This window comes from Mycteria americana, chromosome 2, assembly GCF_035582795.1.
Source record: "Mycteria americana isolate JAX WOST 10 ecotype Jacksonville Zoo and Gardens chromosome 2, USCA_MyAme_1.0, whole genome shotgun sequence".
Lineage (NCBI taxonomy): Eukaryota > Metazoa > Chordata > Aves > Ciconiiformes > Ciconiidae > Mycteria > Mycteria americana.
The window spans coordinates 58,129,235-58,152,197 of record NC_134366.1 but is presented as its reverse complement, the minus strand read 5'-3'; the positions used below and the strand labels follow the sequence as shown (position 1 = coordinate 58,152,197).

The 22,963-nt window shown below is 36.6% G+C and overlaps 1 protein-coding gene across 3 annotated transcripts in view; it reads right to left on the bottom strand.

Moving 5' to 3' along the window:
• The window catches only part of SUGCT (succinyl-CoA:glutarate-CoA transferase), a 336,948-nt gene that overhangs the window by 45,370 nt on the left and 268,615 nt on the right, over positions 1–22,963 (bottom strand). For all 3 annotated transcript variants that reach the window (XR_012774277.1, XM_075493575.1, XM_075493576.1), the window contains one exon: positions 11,832–11,895. Coding sequence is in view for 2 of the 3 variants with exons in the window: in XM_075493575.1 (XP_075349690.1) it covers positions 11,832–11,895 (64 nt within the window). In the remaining variant the exon portion in view is untranslated. The remainder of the gene's footprint in view (positions 1–11,831; positions 11,896–22,963) is intronic.

Genomic DNA, 22,963 nt, shown 5'->3' with positions numbered 1-22,963 from the left:
ACACTTTACCCGTGTATTCTCACAACACCATTCTTTTAGAGCTGGTGAAAACTAGAGCACGGTACCTGAACCTATGAGGAGCAAAAGGACACGTCAATATTTTGTGATTTTTTTTCTCAGGAAATTCAAGCAAAAATGAGGAGTCGAGGCTATTAGGTAGGCTATTAAACTGTGCGTTCAGTTTTGAGATAAAACAATTATTAAATCATACAGTGGGGTCATTGATTTGTGAGTAGTCAGGAAGTCAGGAAGTAAAAATTCCCTTTCAGGAATTACAACACTAGCCCTTATTCTAGCAATCTAGGAAGGTAGCAAAGGTAAATACTACCAACACAAAAATCTATGCCCCATATTTATCTTCTCTTTTCTCCCAGGTATGAATAAATGTGAAAACTAGAATGTTTGCCAAAACAGCCTCCTTTGCCAAATTTACTGATCCCTAAAGTTTACTATTTGTAAATTTGATCCCCAAATTTACTATTCCCCATTGGGAGGTGAAGGCCAGATTTTAAAATGCAGGCATATTCAAAGGTGTGCTGGTTTTGGCTGGGACAGAGTTAATTTTCTTCACAGGAGCTAGTATGGGGCTATGTTTTACATTTGTGCTGGAAGCAGCGTTGATAACACAGGGATGTTTTCGTTCCTGCTGAGCAGTGCTTACACAGAGTCAAGGCCTTTTCTGCTTCTCACACCACCCCACCAGCGAGTAGGCTGGGGGTGCACAAGAAGCCGGGAGGGGACACAGCCAGGACAGCTGACCCCAGCTGACCAAAGGGACATTCCATACCATATGATGTCATGCTCAGCATATAAAGCTGGGGGAAGAAGAAGGAAGGGGGGGGCATTCAGAGTGATGGCATTTTGTCTTCCTAAGTAACCATTACGCATGATGGAACCCTGCTTTCCTGGAGATGGCTGAACGCCTGCCTGCCCATGGGAAGGAGTGAATGAATTCCTTGTTTTGCTTTGCTTGCGCACACAGCTTTTGCTTTACCTATTAAACTGTCTTTATCTCAACCCTTGAGTTCTCTCACTTTTACTCTTCTGATTCTCTCCTCCATCCCACTGGAGAGGGAGTGAGCAAGTGGCTGTGTGGTGCTCAGTTGCTGGCTGGGGTTAAACCACAACAAAAGGAAACAACAGAACTGTACACTTCATTTATTCACATAAACACCTGGCTTGCACATACAAAATAGTAAGTGGTGCATTCACATGATCAAGTATATAACTCACTATATCATTAAGGAAATACCTGATAGAACTGTATAGAAATTGATCTCCTTTGCAGAGCTTTCTGTTTTTCTAAATGAAGTATTCTAAGCATTTCCACAAAAACTTATATCCCAAGAGACAAACCACGCATGAAACCAAAAGAGTTTCTAATCATTACTTTGCCTCAGACTGGAATTCAATTTGACCTATTATTTTGAAGCTTTCACTGAACCTTAACCAGAACTGAAATGTAACAAGTACTACAGAACTTCTGAGATTCAGAATACTGGTTTGACTAACCATTGACATCAACTAGCAAGGATTAATTTAAGGAGCAGAACTGTCTACATCAGCTGGTGCTTGCAAGGCCACATTTCACTGTAGTCTTTTCCTATCCCCTCCTTCCTCAACTCATTCCCCATGTTTTCTCATCAGTGTGGTCCTTCAGTACAAGACTTCTGTTCTCCACCCTGATACTATGCTGTTTGCTGTGAACCACAGGTTTCTTGGTCAAAGCTGTTAGATTTTGCAGCTGCCTAAAGTGAGCTTTGAGCCTGAACAATGACTCCTGTTCTCCAGCAGTGTGGTCCTTTGTGCTCTAAGTCCTATTTTAATTTCTCTGCTATCAGCACAACTCCTTCTGATCCCTGGCATAGCACAGATACCACTGATGTTTCCAGGGCAGTGTGCCCCAGCTGTTTCACTTTAGCTTCTCAACCCCTTAAGATTCAGGTGGCTGAGAAGAAGACATAGGATTGTGCTGGGAGCCCAGATGATAGTTAGGTTCTGACTGAGGAATGAGACCTGAAATCTAACAATTCTCTCTACATGAAATCCCTATTTGAGGTGTGACCCCATCATATGAATTTTTTCCATTTTTAAAAGGTATGTTTTCCAGGGAGACAAGTTCACTGACCATTTCAGTAATCCAAAATGGTTCAAACTAGGTGACACTGAAAAAACATACTGCATGGACAGTAAAGCTAGGAGCAAATGACTGCATGGCATCACCAGAACTTAACCTGACTCAAAAGAAAAATCACTAGCTCAACTCCAGCTGAAAATTGTACTACCCGGTTCCTCAAGAAAGAGAAAGCAATCCCCAAATGTAACTTAGCAAATTACAGGACAGTTTTCATCATAAATTTACTCATATAGGAATCTAAATCTCATAGTCAAAGCAATGCAGCTTAATTTTTTAGCACTAATCTTGTAATTTCTTTAGAATACTACAAATTGCTGTGAGTTTATACAAGCTTGTATAAGTATGTCTGTGTTCATGGGCTGGAAATAGCAGATGGGTGCATGCAGTTGTGCTTTCAATATGTGCAAGTTAGACAACTGGAATTGGGTATTTGTGCATGATCAGCTTTGAAATTTTGTTTGCCCCACATGTTTGTTTGTAAATTGTACTGCCTCTCTTCACAAATGTGCCTGATTTTATGTTCCTTGTGATGTTTCTAAAAACAGCTTGCAACGAATATTAAAAAGCTTGTTCTAATCTGCAAGCCTCTGCCTCATTTCATCTCTGCATCCATTCAAAACCCATGAGGAACACTACTTACACACAAATCAATATAAATTTTTTACTGCCCTGCCACAGGCACAATCTCTAAACAACTTTAATTTAAAGCAATGAACTGACACCAAATTATAAAATTAATTAAGTTATTAATCCCTTTTAATAGAACAATTATCTGTTTTTTATATGTGTAAACTGTTTTTATTTACTGCTATGTTCAGTCTAGTTTCAGCCAAAGAAACAGGGATTCTACGTCTTCTTAGGGGACTCTGTTCCATACCTTAAGAGACTCTGTGTCGGTAAGATTTTTCTAATCGGGTCTTGACCCAATGTCTAATGTTTTCAATAGACCTTGGATTAAGCTAGTTCACATCTGTTCTGCCTTGGTTTAAACATTTTGCACAGAGTGATAGGATGGACAAGCTAGTTTTATTTGCCAAAAAAAAAAAAAAAAAGTTTAACAAAACAATATTTGCACGTTTGGATCAAATTTGGTGAATAATATCAGCTAAATAAAAATCTGGAAAAAAAAATTCACATGTAGTCATAAAACATTTGGAAAAACTCTTGGGAATTTCCCACCCTCCCAGAACCCCAAAAGAGCTCCAGAATAGTTAGGAAAATGGCAGGGGGCAAAACAGGTGGCAGCAATGCTTTATATTTGATAGCCCAAATTATTAAGGCATCATTTGGAATATTCAAGACTCAGGTCCAAATCACCATGCTTGTTTTGAAGCAGGGCTTTTATGCAAGGAAGATCTGCTGGTGAATGTATCAACACTAATAGCAGGCACAAATTTTAGAATAGGTGAAGAGGTTGTTGTATTCAAATTTACCCAACTAAATTGTGTCTTCATTGACCACATAAAGGGATCTAGAGAGATAATTAGCATCAAAAACTTTGCACTCTTTTCTATTCATACTAGGAAAAAAAAGTATCTGAAGAAAAATAATCTGTGACACAGGCACTTAAATGGAAGTATATATCTAGAAATAGTCATGCTGACACAGTCTTCAGGATTAAATTGGCAAGCAAATTAGACATGAGCTTGAAATGCAGCATGACAGCTAAAAAGATCAATGTAATTTTTACTGCATGGGCAGACACCTCATATCTATAAGTTAGGCAATACTGATCTTCTTAAAAGAGATTTTGATGCAACATGGGATTAATTTCTGGGCAGAACGTTACTAGAAAGACCTGTGGGAAGTACAAGCAAGAGGAGCAAAAATAATTGCAAGTTTGCAGTGACTAAGAGAACTTCAATATGCCCTACTAAGGAGTTACAGATAAAAAAGTTAAATATAGGTAAATTTACTAACCTACAACAGGTACATGTTATATACTGGTGGTAGGCTCTTAATCAACTGATCACTAAAGTTAACTGTATAAGCCTTATTTTGGCCCTTATTTCTACCCAATCCCATAGCGTCAAATTTCACATATTGTCATTATAATTTGGGAAAAAAAAGAGCATATTTATGCTCTGTAGTTACTTGTGAGTTCTATTATCTCTATTTTTTGGATGAAGAAGTGAGAAATGTAACTTCATGGGTTAAGGGACTTGCCCAGAGTCAGGCAGGAGGTTTCTGATGTACTCTATACAACTGCAGTTTTTTCCTGTAAATATGCAGTACACAGACTGCAATAAAAAAGACAGTTACAAAGCTGCTGCACTTTGCTTACACGACAGACCTGAAAAGACCTGGGCAAATTTCCCTACATAGTTTGTCAAAAAGTCATCTAGATGTGACTTCTGTCATGCAAGTACTTTCACGGGGAGAAAACAAAAGTAGTTAAAGCTCATGAAAGACATGAAAAAAATATTGTTGCTCTATAAAACTAGGTAACATTGAATTAGAATCATGGCATGAGTTTTTTAACAATGAACCTGATTGGGCATTTAAAGGAAGAGGCAGTTATTTGATGAATTTTCCATCTCTTGAGGACTTCTGAATAAGACAAACTGTAGTCAAACACACATGAAAGGAGTAAATTGATGAAATTCTATGGCCAATACTGTAAGAAGGCAAACTACATGATCTAATGGCCACTGCTGACCATAAAATTGTTCATTCTAGGTTCACAGAAAACAGTTTAAGTCCAAACACTCTTTCCATTCATGGGGAGGCAGGGCTTGGGTCAAGACGACATAGCGGAAACACAAATGAAGATTAGTATACTCGGTATCCTAGGGATTAAGTAAAATCGTCTAAATGTTTAAAACATATTTTTACATTTAATGAAACCAAACTTTTTTAGCTGACAGTAGATTCCTTTTCTTATCCAATAATTATTAAAGATCATAAAGATATACTTACAATTTATGGGTGTTGAAGTAATTTGGCTGTTTTACAATGCACCCGAGGCATGCAGATATATCTTTACAATCACACACCCTGAACTGTGTAAGCACTTGGCTGTGCTTGTTACAGAGTAAGGGTTAAGAAAGTACTTTCTAAGTTACTGTTACTTACATAGAAAGAAGTGGGAAACACATTTAAACAGAACAAAAAAAATAGTTTTAAACAAAGCTGAATTCTAGGACTGTCACCACTGGTGGGAAATTAATGAGTTTATTTGGCTATGCAGTTAATACTTCAACTTTTTTTTTACCCTATGTAACAGAAAGATGATACTGTTTAGTTTACTCTCTGTAAGAAACTATTATGTCCAGTTTAAAGGGAATCCTAGTATATCTTAGGACATGGAGGAAAATATAAAGAAAATATTCTCCAGTAAGCACAAGTATAATTACCGATCAACATTCAGCAAAACGTCAACCACCATTTAACTTGACTTATTATGTACAGAGTAGGAAAATGTCCCCACTTGTCCATGGAAATATTTTTATTTCCCCTCCCAATATGGCAGCGTCAGGACCTGGAAAGAAACACATGAGGCAAGAAAACCAACTTTGATTGCCACAACTTAAAGAAAGACAGAAAAATCTAGGGTCTGCTGAGAGGAGAGGCCAGCTCAGACACCCAGAACAACAGTCCTGGAGAGCCACTGCCTGAGTAACACATAGTGGCATTGGTCTCAGTCGGTACCATTACTCAGTTACTCTGAGCCTGATGGAAAAGACTTCCACTGTTTCGTAATTTCCCCCAACAACTGAAGTCCCAGAACTAGGCAAGAGGCAGCTGGCTTTTCTTCCTTAAACCATTAACTTTAAAAGTATCAAGTGTGGCACTAAGACCATTCCAGGAGGTATAGCAAATTTTAAAATATACAGTAGAGAAATACTCAGAAACGTATGACAGAGGAGCAAAAATATGAAAAGGTTTGTTGTTTATGTTTTACTTTAAAAGGATTCTTAAAAGATTCCAAATTAAAGTATCATTCATTAAAAACATAAGACTAGCCTTTTCTACATAATCCTGAAGCTTATAACATATTCCTTGCCATTCCCAGCATCTCTTTTCTGCTTTTGCAATCAGCACAAATATATTGTTTATATATTTATTAAGATTTTTTAAAGTTTTTTGAGGATAGCTAAGTGAACTGTCATACATCATTTCTGCTGAGTTCCTGTAATGGTCCTGAATTCCTTAAAATTGAAATCAGCTCTGTGAATGTAAAACACATAAACAGTCAGCCCTGATGACTAAAAAAGGCGAATGAGGTAACGGTAATGCCGGTGAAGCTGTTTGTCTCCAATGTACCATAAATAGTGAAGTGAAATTAAAATTTTTCAATCAACATCAGTTACGCACATGCATGCACGCACACACGCGCATATGAAAAAACTGCCTGATGAGAAGCAGACAGGATCAGAAGTTCAAGCAGAGGTTCTTGCAAAAAAAAAATTGTTGCGATTTTTTAAGTTGTTGTTGTTGTTGTTGTTCCTATATTGTGGGATCTCCTAGCTCCAGGAAACGATGAATTGGAGTACAGACTTCCTTAATTTCCTGCAAATTTCCCCCATGCAGAAGTCACTTTTCTCTGCCATATATCTATTCCTACTGATGCTTCCCCCCTACACTTATATTAAATGATCAAAAAAAGATAGCATGTATCACTAACAGCTGTATCTGCTCCCTGTATTGAAATGTACTGATCAAACACATAGCTATCCCACTGTTACTTCCACAACTATAACTGGTCTTCCCCATACATGGAGAAAATAAGTATAAATACATACATACATAATAAATAGGAATACATATTTAAAATAATACATAGGGTTTTTCCAAGAACTTCCTTCCCTTAGAAATCAAAGTATTTTTCAGCTATTAATTAAGATCTGAAAAACTGCAAACCATTATTAAGGTGAGACACAGAGAGTGATTTGTCCAAGATTAAGGAAGAAATCTGTGGCACAGTAAAGAATTCCTATGAGATTTCTTGCCTCTTCGTCTTGTTCCTTAAAACCGTTCTTCTAAGAGATTGATCACAATTAGTCTCCATGGAACCATGACACCATTTAATGAATCATACCACAGGAAAAGCCTATCTCTGAAAAAAATGTCTTTCCTGTTTCAGTAGTATATTTGTAATGCATAGTGACAGGAGAAGACCGGAAAAAGGGACATTTCTCTTGAGTGGGTTAATTAATTAACATAGATTGCCTGAATTCAGTCCAAGAAATCTATGCCAAGGAGGAATCCTGTACTGCCTTTCCTAACTGAGCTTGGAGCAGTCCCCCAAACACATTATCTCAAGAGCACAGAAGGAAATCACGAAGCCAGGTATGAAATTGGCCTTTCTGAGCAATGAAGACATCCTTGATGCAGATCATAGGCCAAAGGACAGAAATAGTGTTTATCAACTCAGGAAATGGGGATGAGGAGAACATACAATATAACCATTATCAAAACTAAGAATAGTTGTTTTGTCTGGAAGAGGTGTTTTACACAATTTCTACAGTTATATTGTTTCCTGTTTGATGAGAGATGATTCCGAAGTGTAGGCTTATATCCAAATCCCCAATTTGCTAAGGCTTAGAAAGGGTCAGAAATGAGGTTTATTTCACAGAGGTTCCTGCTAGTTAATAAATTCTGGAAAGGTTGATTTGTTAGGGACAGGTGAATGCATTGTGTTTTTTCCTTTAAAAAAAAAATCATATTACAAACATTCTTTTGACTATAAAAAACAACTGGCAGCTTTTAAAAGTCAACATTAGACACTAGATAATGCAGAAGCTGGAATATTATTATTTGAGTTTCCTAAACCATATAAAATAGATGATAATGAAAAGGTTTGGGCAAGATTGCATTGCATCCATTAGCTTTTTCTACATAATCAGTATGGTTGGTATCCATTATGCTCCAACATTGCAACTCAGAATAAATTACTCAGTGGCTCCCAGAAACCCACATGCTACCACTCTTCGGAAAAGTCCATTACTCTTTGGTAAACTAGTTCAAGACTAACCAAGATGCTAAAGCTTCTTGAAATTTTGTCCCTTCACTTAACTGTATTGTCTCTGTGCCATCCAGCATCATCTGCAATCTAGCACTCTATAAAACATCTCTCTCCTATCATTTTTTGCCCTCAAAAGTACTTTTGCCCTCAAAAGTACTTTACTACATTTCCCATTTTCTTAAAACCATGTCATTTCTCCTCCAGATCTCTATGGAAAGGGATAAGCACAACAGAGCTGAGTGAGAAGATACTGAGGTTAATCACAGAATAAGCACATAATCCAAGTTGGGAAGGACCTCAGGAGGTCTCCAGTCCAAGCTCTTGCTCAAATCAGGGTCAGGTCTGAGGTCAGACCAGGTTGCTTATGGCTTTATCTAGTTGTTTCTTGAAAACCTCCAAGAACAAAGCCTGCACAACCTCTCTAGGCAACCTGCTCCACTGCCTGGCTGTCGTCATGATGAAAAAGATTTTCCCAACATCCAGTTGGGAAATCTGATGATGAGATGATGATGAATCTCTCATCTCTCATCCTCCCACCATGCACTGCTGTGAAGTGCCTTCATGTTGATAGGCTCTTCATGTTGATAACCTCCCCGTAGGTGCTGAGGGGGCTGCTGCCAAGCCCCTCTGAGGCTGCCTTTTCCACAGACTGAAACAGCCCCTGTTCCTCAGCCTCTCCAGCTGAGATGCTCCAGTTCCTGATCACCTTCAGAGCCCTGCCCCAAACTAAAGATGATTAAGCTGACTTCAGATATAGAGCTGGAAGAGATTCATCAGTACAGCCCTGCAATCAGATGAGCCAGTCCTATGAAGAATGAGTGCAGTACAGTGCCAGGCCTTTGGGACTCAAGCGAGGATCTCTCTCAGTATTGCACCTTCTGTATATATGATATGTCAAGTATATATATATGTACACAACAAGTCAGCTCTAGAATAACTTCACGACATGAATATACTGAATGGTATATGTGAAACATTATCCTAATGAAATCACTCAACTACCACAGAACCACGTTTTTCTTTAAAATGGTCTTACAATCTTTTATACAGTCACTCTTACGTCAGACATGATAAACTCCCTTTTTCACATCCATTCTTGAATCTAAGATTTCTTGCTAATAGTAACAGCAGTGTATATGTGCAAAGACATTTTTCAATGAATATTTGAAGCCAGAGATATCAAAATACAAGGTCTGTATCTCTCCTATCATCAATACACATTTTGAAAAGACAAATTAATAGAAATATGTTTTTTATAATGCGATTTCTCCCACTCCAGCTCCACCAGTAACTTACAATGTGCTTATTAGCACACATTATATCTCAGTGGCACACATTATACTCTCAAAGTGGGGACATGCCTGGAGAAGGACTACTCCAAACCAATATGCTAGACACAGAGGCCAACCGTGATACTTAGAGCTGAAATCTGCCAGCATGCTCTCACTCAGTAAGTGTATGTCACTGCACTCACAACTTTACTTGGCAGCACAAGTCTGACCTCTGTCAGGAGCCTCAAGTGTGATGTCCAATTCAATTACTAACAGACACATCAAAATCTGGCTTATATGGTTAAGAAGTAACAGTCACCCATTTTTACTTTGGGATCAGAGTCTCCCCAGTCTCTGTAAGGAGAAACATCTTTAGTCTATTCGGTTTCAACATTCACATTAATATCTTTATTAAGCAACCTTGAGCTGTAAACTGAGAGCTTAGTAAAGTTGTTCTCTACTAAATAGAATATATTCAAATATAATCACACTGAAAAAAAAAAGTTGTTACTATTTTAAGTAGTCATTGAGAAACAGTTTATCTACCGGAGGTCTTCTCTGCACACCCTTCCCTGTACTCTTCAGAGATATCATCGACCAGGACAATTCCAGGGTACTTCCATTACCTACCATCAACAGTGGCCAAACTCATTTATGCACTTTAATTTTGGGACAGACTAATGCACTGTCTTTCCAGTGATATCAATAGGTCCATTCTGCTCACACTGAATGAGTGTCCTTCACCCTTCCCTCCCCTGTCTCTCCCCTCCTTATCCTCCCATGCCAGGAAAGGAAGGAATTCTCCTTTTCCTGCTCAAATATCCAATAACCATTTCAGCCATCTGCTTCAATACAAGAAACTCTTCATAGAAGCCCATCTAAATGGCAAACCATTAGAGAGTAAGATGATTTATTTTAGTTTAGTGCAGTGTCACTGGTTTAATAAAATAAAAAATAACTAAGGATTTGGGAAGTACTATGGCTTACCTATGTAAAAACTGACTCTCTTGCCAATACATTCTATCGCTGCTGACAGACATTAGAACATTCCTTTCATCTCCTTCCTCTTCTTGCAGTTTAACCTATCCCCTTAAGGAGTATTCGCTTTCTCTAAGATAGATTATACATTGTATGCAACATGAAAACCTTACGCACTTTCTCTACCATCTGCAAGGCTTTTCTGCCTACTTCTTTAAAAAGAATTAAATCAAAACCCTTATTAGTCTTTTCATTTTGGATACATAAACCAGGATTACTTTTCTGTTAGAAACTAAAACAAAAGGATTACTATTTCCAGATATGTGCATCTAAATTAGAGAAGCATTTTTGAATACAATCAACCAAACATCCAAGCCTAGTGGGACCAAATGTGGAATGCAAACTGTGATAAAGAGCAAATATGAAGCATACATATACACAAAACACCCCCTCTATTCATGCAGAAAACATGATCTAATATGGGATTGATTTCTTTCAAATAATTCTTTCTGCATCCCAGTGTGATTCCAGGATGTGCAAATTAAGATAAATTTTATGGGTCAAATTCTTCTTACCACTACATGTGCTCAAGTCAACTGAAATTGATGACAACTGGATGCTGTGTCAGAGGATGGAATTTGGCACAGAAAATCACAATGTAAGGAGAAGATGTTATAAAAATAAAAATGACATGGTGCTTTGCATGAGGGAGGAAACAATTCTCAATGTGGCTTGGGAGAGAGAAAAGAATAGAGAAGCAGAAAAAGTTGCCCCAATAGCTAGTAGACTATCAGATAAGGCTCAGTTGTCAAAACAGAGCCAACTGCGAGGATCTGAATGAAAATTTTCATGATGGCTCTAGAGGAACCTAACCCCATTCCATAACTAACTCTAATGGAAGTAAAGCTACAACAGCTCCAAGTCCTGAACCACTTAGAGCTTAAAAGAGGAGAGACTAGGTTATTACTTTTGTATTATTTGGAAATCCAAAATAGCTATTTAAGACTTCATCATTGCAGAGCTTCATGTCTAATCTCATTAAATAAAATAGTGTGATGAAACCTTCAGTATGAACTTCCCTCCTCTTTCTTCTTTTTCTTTTTTAACAGAAATGTCCCTAAAAGAAGCCTGTGTAACTTGCAAAATAGACCTAAATAAAAAACAGGTTCACATATTCATGTAGATGATTTAGCAGTAATATTTCTAGCAGTGGGAGTTTGCAAATATTATCAAATCCATGTTCATGTTTTATGACAATTGACCGATGAAAACCAGAAGCTATTCTGACACACATTTTAACCCATTTTTCTGCTACCGGAAAGAATATGAGCACAAATGTCTTCCTGGTTAAACTTTTGTTCATTTGAGTGAAACGTGAAGATGTGTCATGTCCTCAACTGAGTTCCAGAACTACTCAGGATGTCATGTAGCATTTAATTTCAAGCTCCATTTAGGAAAAAAGAATTAAACATCTAACCTGGAACAGCTATCCTCCCAGCTGTTGGATGATTCATTTCCATCACAAGTCCATTGTGCAGCACCTAGAAAACAAAAACCCCAAACATGTATGTAATAAAAAAAATATAATCAGTTCCTAAACTGAAGAGGAAAAGAGAGATAAATATTATCATGTTCTTTCACAGAAAATCTGAAAATACAGTGAGCTACAATTCAAGTAATTTGTTTAATTTGTAAAATGAAAGCCCTGATGTTTGACCCTACTCTGTATTTTATGCATCTAAATAAATGCATCAGTAAGATACTACAAGTCTAACATATCTTTAAGCTCTTATATCCAACATCAAACAAGAAACTGAGCTGCAAGCATGTCATGCTTTCAATCGCCAACAGACAACATAGTACCAACATAGTACCAACTAGTACCAACATAGAATGAGAATTAAAACCTTCACCCACTTTCACTTCTAATCTGCAATATGTATTGAAGGCCTATACACAACTTATGCTCTAGTGGTTTTTTTCATTGTTACTCAGTTGCTTTTGAGCTCGTGATGGACCACACTAGAAATGCTGTCTTAGTAGTTCTTACAAACATTCAGGAAAGATGCCATAATTTTGATGTTATTTCTGTTCTTTCGAGTGGGTATGCCATGCTTCAGCTCCCTGTATATCTGTATGGGGTGACTATTCATCACAATTTCCAGTTCCTTGTTATTAACCTCAACCAGAAAACAATGTAGATAACAAAATCTCCCAGATTTTGAAACAAAATTCAACCAGAAACAATGAGATATCAAAATTCTCAAGTAACAGAGAAAAATAAATTCATAATAGCAAACTCACTGCTATTGTTAATAGAATGCTGCATCCAAAGCCAATAAGTAATCTTTATAATTTCCTTACCTATTATTCTGCCATCCTTCTAACAATTATTTTAATCACATAATCAGAATTTTAAAAAATGATTTATTTTGTTATTGAAGTATCCTCTACAAATTGAAAGCCTCCCATTAACCAATTATTTTCATATCCAATGTAACAACAAATCTGAAATAAAATAGAGTACCTTGCCAAATGTATCAGCTATAGAAATGAACGATGGGCAAAGACTGTTAAGTGATCATGTAATACATCTACCTATTCACCTTACAGTGTGAACAACACTAGCAAGCTTGACTATTAATGACAGGTGTTGGTCTAACTATTCTTGAAAATTTCCAGTTAACAAGATGACAATTTTCTTATGTAGTCTGCACCATATTCTCTATTTTTATTGTTAGAAATTTTTCTCCTAATACATAATCTAAATATCTTTGCTTTGTATTAAACATCTTTATTCTTGTCTTTTCCCCAACTGGATGCAGAAAACCAACCACTAGCATCTTTATAACATTCTTTTACATACTGGAAGATTGCAATCACATCCTCCCTCAGTCTGCTCTTTTCTAGACTAAACAAAACTAATTCCTTTAGCCATTCTTTCCAGGTCAAATTTTGTGAACCTTTTATCTGTGTAGAATAGCATGCTTAATAAATTCCCATTCTTGAACAGGTGGTGTCAAAAGGTCAGGTCAGCTTTCTCTTAACTTGTGGGGTGAGTCTATTTAGCTGACATTTAGAAATCCAGATATTTCCGATAATAGATGCTGGTGGAAGAATGTCTGTTCACTGGTCTAATTGTTTGGCGTTGTACCAAATCATTAGTTCTGTTTCTCTTTTGGAACGTTAACGCTGGTTTTGGTAGACATTCAAGTGAGATATTCAGAATTTTTTTCTAAATGACAGAATTGGAAAATATAATTGCTTGTTTTAACTCATATTTAGAAGCTTTCCAGTTATGCCCTTAATCAAACAGTATTGAAAGTTTGGCCTCCTTTCTCTGTAACTTACTTACATAGGCTTTCTTTATGCATTTAATTGACTATTTGTGACCTAAATGCAAGAAAACACACTTATTTGAACTTGAAATCAACAGCACACTCAGGTGCATAAGCACTTCTTTAGATGGCAAATTAAAGGCTGTACCTAAAAGTGGCAGCATTTGGTTAAAGAAAAAAATACAGATTCTCTAGCAGCTACTCAGGGCTCCACAAAATTCATGCCTTCCTGTGTTGCGGGTCTCTAAATTCTTATTCTGGTAAGACAGACTTATATTACTTTTAAAAGAGTTTGTTTTGTTAGACTAAAATTCCATCTCCCTCTTCTTTACAGAATGAACTAAGAAAAACCTGCAGTATCTTTGAGGATCACGAGCCTAACTTCTATTCCCTTTTAATAGAATTGCTTAAGACACAGTCAAGCTTCCTTTCCACTTTCACGATAAGTACAGTGTTGATTTTCCCTCTCAGCTACATTATTTTCTTGAAAACACTGCATTGTCATTCCTCTTATTATTTTCTACAGTTATTAAGCCTATATTGGTATATTCAGTTCCATCTTTTCTTTTGAAGAAAACAACCCCCAAATGATGAATCTGGCCAAAGACTGGGGTTTTTTCCCACATCAGCAATACTGTTTAAAAGAACTGTGTAATTTCCTGTTTCATGTGTTCCACTATTAGGATTCCCGAAAAGAAATTGAAAAATCCAACTTCACTGACTCCTCCTTATGTGCATTCTAAAAACTACAAAGGAAACATATAAGATTACTGCATCCTAGCCTTTGGGAGAATGTAATGTTCATGTCCATTATCATCAAAGACAAAGAAAGTCTGAGGACAAAGAGACAGAACTTGAAGGCCTTCTCCTCCATTGTCTTGTACCACTCAAATGGTCATGGTCCTTCTGATGTGATAGAGTCCTCTATTCCCTTTGTATCCACCTTAGCTCAGCATAAGGAACTGATGAGTCAAGAGGATCATGTAAAAGATGACAGCCATCAGTAGATCCATTTTTAAACTTTTTTTTTCCATATGGCTTACTTTCCAGGCTAGAAATACTTTATTACTATATTATCTGTTACCATTTGAGATTTTGTGAATCAAATTAACATTTGGGTGGCATTTTACACTGATTATAATAAGATCATTGTGAGGGAATCAGAAGCACAGTCTTCTGTCTTGCAGTAATAACCTTTTCATGCCATTTCATTTTATTCCAAATACAATCATCTTGTAGATTAAAGATGGAACCTCTCTTTTCTGTCTACTGGTTACTGAAAAGAAAACCTCATGTCACCATTTTGTAATGTTATCTCAACAATAGTACTAGTAGTGTCCTGCTGCTATTTGTGACATGTTCACGTAGGATTTTTTTTTCTGTCCATACACGTTTATCTTTCCTCCTGACACTTAGAATGGTAAAGGAAAAGTCTCTCCTATTTGCAAGAAAGAAAAAATTACATAACATGAAATAGTAAAAAAACCTCTGCAGTCTACTGAAGTCAATAGAAGATAGGGTTGCTCTGATTTGTACCATCCGTTATAATGATTCCTGCATCAACTTTTGCTACATAATCTTTTTTTAAAAAATTTGTATTTTCTTGCAGACTGAATTTGAAAAACTATATAGATATTATAGATACAATGCAGAATATATGTAATTCTCTATCATTAATTGCTACAATTCTATTTTGGGATTATTTATTGTATATGCAGACAGTATCAAATTTGCCCATGTTACAAAAAGAAAATATTGTTTGATGATGGATAAAAACAACAGAAGTCACTATATTTTAAATATATTTAGCCAGTATAGGTTATTACATGACTTTATTCAAACTACAGCAAATAGAATAATTCATATGATTATGTCTTCTAACCTCAGAGAATAAAATAATTTAATTAAAAAATTGCTTCAATATTATTTTCCCAATACTATAAGCAAGGAAGTCCACATAGAATCTTTTAAGCAAAGATCTTAACATTTTACTTGTGTAAGGCAAACCAAGGGTAATTTAATATATTTCATCATATATATTCTCAGTTGTTTCATCATTTCCTCTTCGCTTGTCATGAGGAAAACAATGGAGGATACTTACATCAACTGCTATGAAGCTCACAGTAATCCAGATATATTAACTTCAAAGATTAATTTTGCTCTTTTCCATAACATTGTTAATAACTGCAAGTTAAAAAGTGGTTAAATTTTTTTATAACAGGCAGAGTTAAAATCCCTTAGCCATCTGCTTTCACAAGGAGGATCAAATATTAACTCTAGTTATTTCTTGTATTCTCACCTTGTTCAAAACAGTTATTCAAGCAACACTACTTTTCTGTGTTAATATTTATATTACCAGTGGGCATGTTCAGTTGAATATTTTAATTTTTCTTTCAGTATTTGAGTCTCTTTTGAGTCTCACTTAAAAGCTAAGTGACATATAAGGAAGAAAATGAGAATAAAATGAACTTCAAAAGAAAGATATTTATGATATAAAAATACAAAATGGCTACAGAAACACTTATAAATTTCACCTTCATGTAAAAGACTTGCAAGGCTGAAAATCTAGATTCAAATAGGGGCTTTATCTTTGACGGCTTGGGACTTAAGACTCATTCTTTACAAGATCATATGCTACATACAGTGGTGCAAGACACTTTTTCAACTTTCACAGATCCTTCAAGGAAAAAGGTAAAACTCATTTTTTCCATGACTGTACTGTTCCTTAAGGTGCTAAGACCTACAGACTATTAACACATATGGTGGCTTTCTTTGGGACGTACCTGTGAGCACCTATTTATCTATCTAGATAAAACAGCTAGAAAAACTATCACCATGCAGGATATGGCTTCAGGATGATTTAAAGAAATCTGTTTTTTCTTGGACACTCCTCAACTTGTTAAGAATATCTGATGCCCGATGATGGTTCCCTTAATTGATAAATACAATAACAATACATATACAAAAGGTTTCTTTTGATAAAAAGATTATACAGCAAAGTAACAAAAGTCGTGAAACAGAAATTAATCATGAATATTAATATTACAAGCATTAATCTTCCTTGCATCCTTCAAAAATGAACAGTGCTCTTACATGCTAAGGAAGTAAAATACTTTATTGTATTATTGATGCAGCAGCACAAACGGCAGGAGAATCAGACACATTGTTTCTGCCTTTTTTCACGTGGATAATGGGGTGTTTGGCCACCTAGTAAACATCTGGCAAACTCTGCAATTATCATAAGGTTCATTTCATATCATGTTAGTTCATTTCAACTGTAATGTAACTGATTATGCACGTAACCAATCACCCATGACAATGCAGTTTCTCTCTGAACTGCCAGCAAGGTTTCAAATCCATTCTGGGTACTACCTAAGATACAATCAGCTTCCAAATCCCAATCGAAGGAGATGCTGGAATGAGAAACTTCAAACATATTGTCAGCACACACACCCCCCCCGGTTTAAAAAGTTCTATTTAATGTAGAGCCATGCATTCGAAATATGCATTTGTACAGATACGACTCTCTCACAGTTTCATCTAGAGTTTAGTGAAAAGGATTTTCAGGGCCATAAAGGAAATGATGTAACCATTTTCTCCATATTTTTGTAGCCACAGGATAGCTGGCTGTTGGTAAATGTAATTACTACTAGTGCCTCCAAAACATAAGAAAATAATAATACTGTTTTTCCTGTACATGCTGAACATAGAGCTATGGCCATAATTACCCCCTAAAGAAGTAACAGAGCATGTTGTGAACACAATGCCGTATTGGAATCACATCCCACATCCTAAAAGCACCTCTTTCCAAATAAAAAGATGTTAACTCATTTGAAATTTGAAAAGGATATTAAATGTATCCCTATCTGATGCCTGGTTCCACTTGGTCTCATATTTCTAGAACCATATTATGCAGCAGAATGTTTTGCATATCAGCATGTTCCTACTGCCAATGAAAGTTGTCTTTTATCACTAATAACTAAAGTTATTATTATTATTATTACTATTATTATTCTTTCCAAACACAGCTTCTAACATATAGAGCTCACCTGGAGAAGGTAATATAATCTCTGTACTGTATGAGGCATGTAAGTATTGTAATTAGTGAATCACATCTATCTCCACTTTACCTGCATCTACCTCTCGTATTTGAAGTATCTCACCATTTCAGGCTGGAACAGTACCTAATTCAAACAAAAGTAATTTTCTTTACAAATTTTTGAATGAGTGAAATTTGGGTTTTTTTTTGTTTCTGGTTGCTTGTTAATTTACCTCTTTACTCTCAGTCCCTTATTCTAACACACTAAATGCTGTGAGTATGTTATAGGCCCTTATGTCCCTAGCACCACATCTGTGATACTAAATGAATACAACAAAAGAAAACCACAGTTCGCTGGAATGTCCTTATTCTCCATTTCTGCTTTCTGCTAGGTCTGTGTCTTACAGATTGTTTGCTCTGGTAAACTTTCTTTTCTTTGTGGGTGTGAGGTGATGGCTTTGGCAAAGTCCTTCTTATGCCACAGCTTCACAGCTTTTTACACATATGCTGTAGACAAAATTACTTTTTATTGACATCCCTAGGGATGGGGTTTTGATGCCTGAAGCATGTATCTTTGGTTCAAAAAAATCCTGATCCATGTAACCACATTCAAATACTTCTTGCTTTTCTACTTGGCTGCTGTGTCTCTTGTTCTGCTACAGAACACCTCAACCGGATTCCATGTGGATTCTTAGGATTTAATTTCCTTACTTTTTATTTAGTATCTTTTGCCTAAAGAGTTTTTACATCCTCCAGTCTAATAGTAGTTCTATAAACTAGCTATTGGCTCTTCAATGTTGAATTTAAGTTTACAGTGGCCATGACTTTAACCCAAAAAGGCCTGCTCTGATACAGGACTTCAGAGTTTCTTACCTGCATTCCTGTATGTCACTGAAGTCAAGAATTGCAATTCCGTTTGCGTGCTCTAGAATTAAATGTTCCAAAAAGGCAATCACTCAGAGTGATGAGAAATTGCTTCCCTTATGCTCTATCCCACTGTGACATTTGACCAGCTGAAGGTAGTTGAAGTCACCCATTATTACTACCTCATTAGGCTTAGTTGACTCTTTGATCTCCTTCAATGTTTTGGACTCAATATCCGTTTCCTGATCAGAAGGCTCAACAGTATAGCCCTAATACTGCTCCCCCAGCTCTATGACCTAATCTGTCCTTCCTGTTCAGTTTATAGCTGGGTATTACACTCTCCTATTGATTTTTGTCATTCCAACATTCTTCTGTAATGGCTACTATGTCAAGATCCTCTTTCTTTGCCAAGAATTTCAAGTCATCTATTTTTTCTCTTGCACATCTCATGTTGGTATACAGGTATGTATAGGTTTTGTATGCACGTGGGGAAGCAGGGAGTTTGCCACGTCGTTTTTTTATTTCACTCTTAAGTTTGATACTGTATTAGCTTACCAGAATTTCTCAGTTGTCCCTCCTTCAGTTTTGCTGTACATTTCATTCTTGTCCCTTACACCTTTTGTATGACTGACATCATTAGCAGATGCCTTTAAAAGGTGAGAGCCCTCATTTGTCAGCTTTTCCTCAATTCCTGTATGAGTAACCACACTCATTAATTTCCTACACCAGCAATCTATTTTTACTATGGTTCTCGACAACCCCTTCCACAGAGGTTCTTCCTCCTCCAAAGCTCTGTGTAAGTATCCCAATGGAAATCCTACTTCTTGTCATCCATTAACTGAAATACTGAAAATCTTAAATTATGAAACCTGCACGTTAGACTAAAAGCAGTTCAGAAGTGAGCAAAAAGATGATAAAACTTCACCAGGTTTCCTGGATAAGTTTCCAGGACTCTTTTAGTAGTTCATAATACTGGCACAGAATATATCCACCACAGTCAGCTGCTCTCAGGCACCCTATGAAAGTCTGTTCTTCAAGTTCTGGTCTCACCCTCTTCCTCCCTGAGAATCTACTCAGCAAATTGTTTTTGTGGCCAACATGAACCAGGCAATTAACATTTTTAGTAATTCATTTTCCTAAATCATCTTTCAAATTCAATAACTGAAGTAAGATATGACCCTGATACTTAGAGTAGTTCTCATATTAATGTTTTACTTCTCTTAGCACCTACTACTACAAAATAAAAATTAAAAAGTCCTTACTGCTAAATCAGCCACAGTATAATGCACAAAAGAGACATTAAATAATCAAAAAAATATTAAACAATGAAAAACATTTGTGACAGAGCAGAAACACCTTTGCCATTGTCTAATCGTCTAACACATACTTATTCTTGAGAAAAAGTACTAAATTCAATTTATACCTCACAGTCTAGGTAAATATGAGACAGCTGCTAAATACGTCTACATAAATCTCAAATGTTTTCATCAGATGTATTGGAAAATAATGAGAGTAAAAGAAGGTACTTTTATTCTAATAGCAGACCTTATTCCAGTAAAGAATCATTTTTTTAACTCTTGTAGAGAAGCAAGTATTTCAGAGGGGTTTATTAGTATATGGTATAATTAATATTTATAATGAATAGCAAGGAGATTAAGAGAACAAAGATTTATAACTCAGGCCAAAATATACAAAAATGCAAGGACACAAGCCTGTAATTAACTGCATGAATTCTCTGGTTTTCAAGGTTGCAGACCTGACCTTGACTTCAGGGGCCTTTCCAGGTACTCAAAAATCAGGCCCCTTCCCTCAGGTGCCCGAGTATAGCTCCCTGACGACCTCTTGCACCATCAGTCTGGAAACGTGGCAGAGCAGAGAATCTGTCCTTATTGGTTAAAAAATACATTACTTTTCAGATGTGTTTTTTTCCTGAGAACTGAAATGTGATTGTAAAACCACATTTTTGGTGGGTTTGAATGTGTAAATCCTAAATTCACAGAAATATTGAAGCAAAGATGGTTGGCTGTACTGCTATTTGGATACGAGACCTGGCTCATCCTGATAGCAAGATGGGGTGTGGCTGTATTCAGAGCACTGGCTCTGGGATCAAAGAGCCTGTCTCCAGCTGCGCCATACCTTTCATGTGTAACACTGATATCCCCACACTGATCACCTGGAAGGTGCTGTAGAAACAGATTGATTTTATTACTGCAACAGGCTGAAATATTGACTGGGTTTGCTTCTTTCAGTCAGAACTGCCAGTAATTTACTGCTAGAAACTGTGTTACAAACCACTGGTTTTCAATAATATTTTTCCTACTTTAGATCATTACAAATACTATATTCAGCATTTAAATATTATGTTTGCAGTTTCTCTGATCAAAAAGCATGGACAAACCTAACTACAAATAATTTTTTAAAATGCAAGTGAATGTAAAAATGAACAGAAGTTCCCTGGATTGTACATGGGTTATATTATTTTGGAGTCAAGAATGTCACGTGGAAGGCTTTCATTTTATTTTAATTCATTGTGACTTATCTCTCATATTAAACAAAAACAAAATATGTTTCCAGATGTTTTCCTTCACGGAAACTAACTTGTAAATGCAAATGAATGTAAGTGTATTCCTACAGTGGTAATAAACTAGGACCGCCATGCCTTCAAGCACTGTGTACCATAAGTGGGAGACTGGTGGGGAGGAAATACTGAGAACCTTTCCACTGCCATTGTTCTCATAACAATTCTGTAGATATTTCATATGCTCATTATATTCAGAGGTCATATCCAGACTTGCCTACAGAGCTGGCAATGATAAAGAGAAAATTCTGATGGTTTCTGTGGGACTTTGTACAACTAGGATTTTTCAGAAGTACCTTTTTGGCATGTGGTATAGGAATAAGTCACACACAGTTGCAACTGTGGACTGAAAAATGTACTGAGGTGTTTGTCCAACACGTAGGAGAATTGTTATTTCAAAATGTGCAATCTTTAACAATATCAAATAGTAAGAACACTTCTAATAGTTCTGTTATAGAAATCATGTTTTCTCAGATAGGCATGCATGTTATGGCAAGAATACATTTATAGAAGGAAAAGAAATCTCAATAGTCAGGAAGCCTCAAATATTCACAAACTTACTGCTGGGCTAATAGTAAGCAAAGGAATCATTAACAGCATTGTACCATCATGCTAATATATCACTTGGTTTCTGACAGTCCCTGGGAACCTCACCTGTTTCTCCCAGTACAAAGTACATAATCAGTATAGGTTTCCCAATCTTGTACGCCACACTGAGTTCCCAAGAGCCTTCTTTTAAGTACTCCATCTATCTTTCACTTGCCATGTAAGTGTTGCGGTTTATTTATACATCATTCATTGTTTTGTTAGAGCTAGTCTGTCAGCTCAGAGTACTCGCCCCTTCCCAGGACTGCAAAACTTGCTCATCCACAGAGGAATGCCACTTAACATTGGCACCTGCTTAGTGTTGTAAAGTACATCCAGATGGGAGTATCTCCTTGCAGACCCTCAGCCTGCTGCAGGCAGAGATTCGCCACACCTCTCCTCATAAGCAGTTTATTCCTGCATACTCTTGCACAGACCTTTGTAGCCCTTTAGAAAGGGAACTGTGACTGTGGTTTGAACTACAGCATTTTGACTTAAGTCAAAGCAGCACTGTGGAGAAACACAGGCAGACTACGCTGGTAAACAGTATCGATGCTGTTCAGTTTGAGTGTTGGGTTCTTCTTCCTCAGTGCTTTATGTCCTGGGCATTCAAAGGAACTTTCATCAACAGAAACTCTGGCACATAGAGGTCTTTCCTGTCCCTGCAGATCTTATACCCTGCCCCATTAACATTGGCCTTTGTAACAAAAGCATTTAAGATCGAGAACTCCTAACCGTGTGTACACCAACGAGTTGGGATTCAAGAGTGCTACTTGCAAGATGTGTACGGAGAAGCATACTTAGGTGGAAAATAAGTTCCCACTTTTTATAAGTATCTTCCACTCCTTTCTAGCAGTTCAGTACGTAACTATTTTTATCCACTGTTCCATTATTAACATTTAATTTCATGAGTTTTATTACCCAACCATAAAATTTCTCTCCAAGTCGCAGTAAGGCAAAAAGAAATCCAAAGCCAGGCAGGTATTTCAGAGCTGAGTGTACATACAAAAGAGGTGATTTCTTTCAGAAACTATCCTTGTTAAGAAAAAGCAAAACATAGTTTTGAAAATACTACATTTCACAGTCACTCAGTCAATAATGTGCATTAGATGCTCAGTGAGAATGTAATGTAAGAAGCAATTAGTATTTGAATACTGTATATATAACTGAGCAAAAACCAATACAGGTTTTTAAATACAATGCTT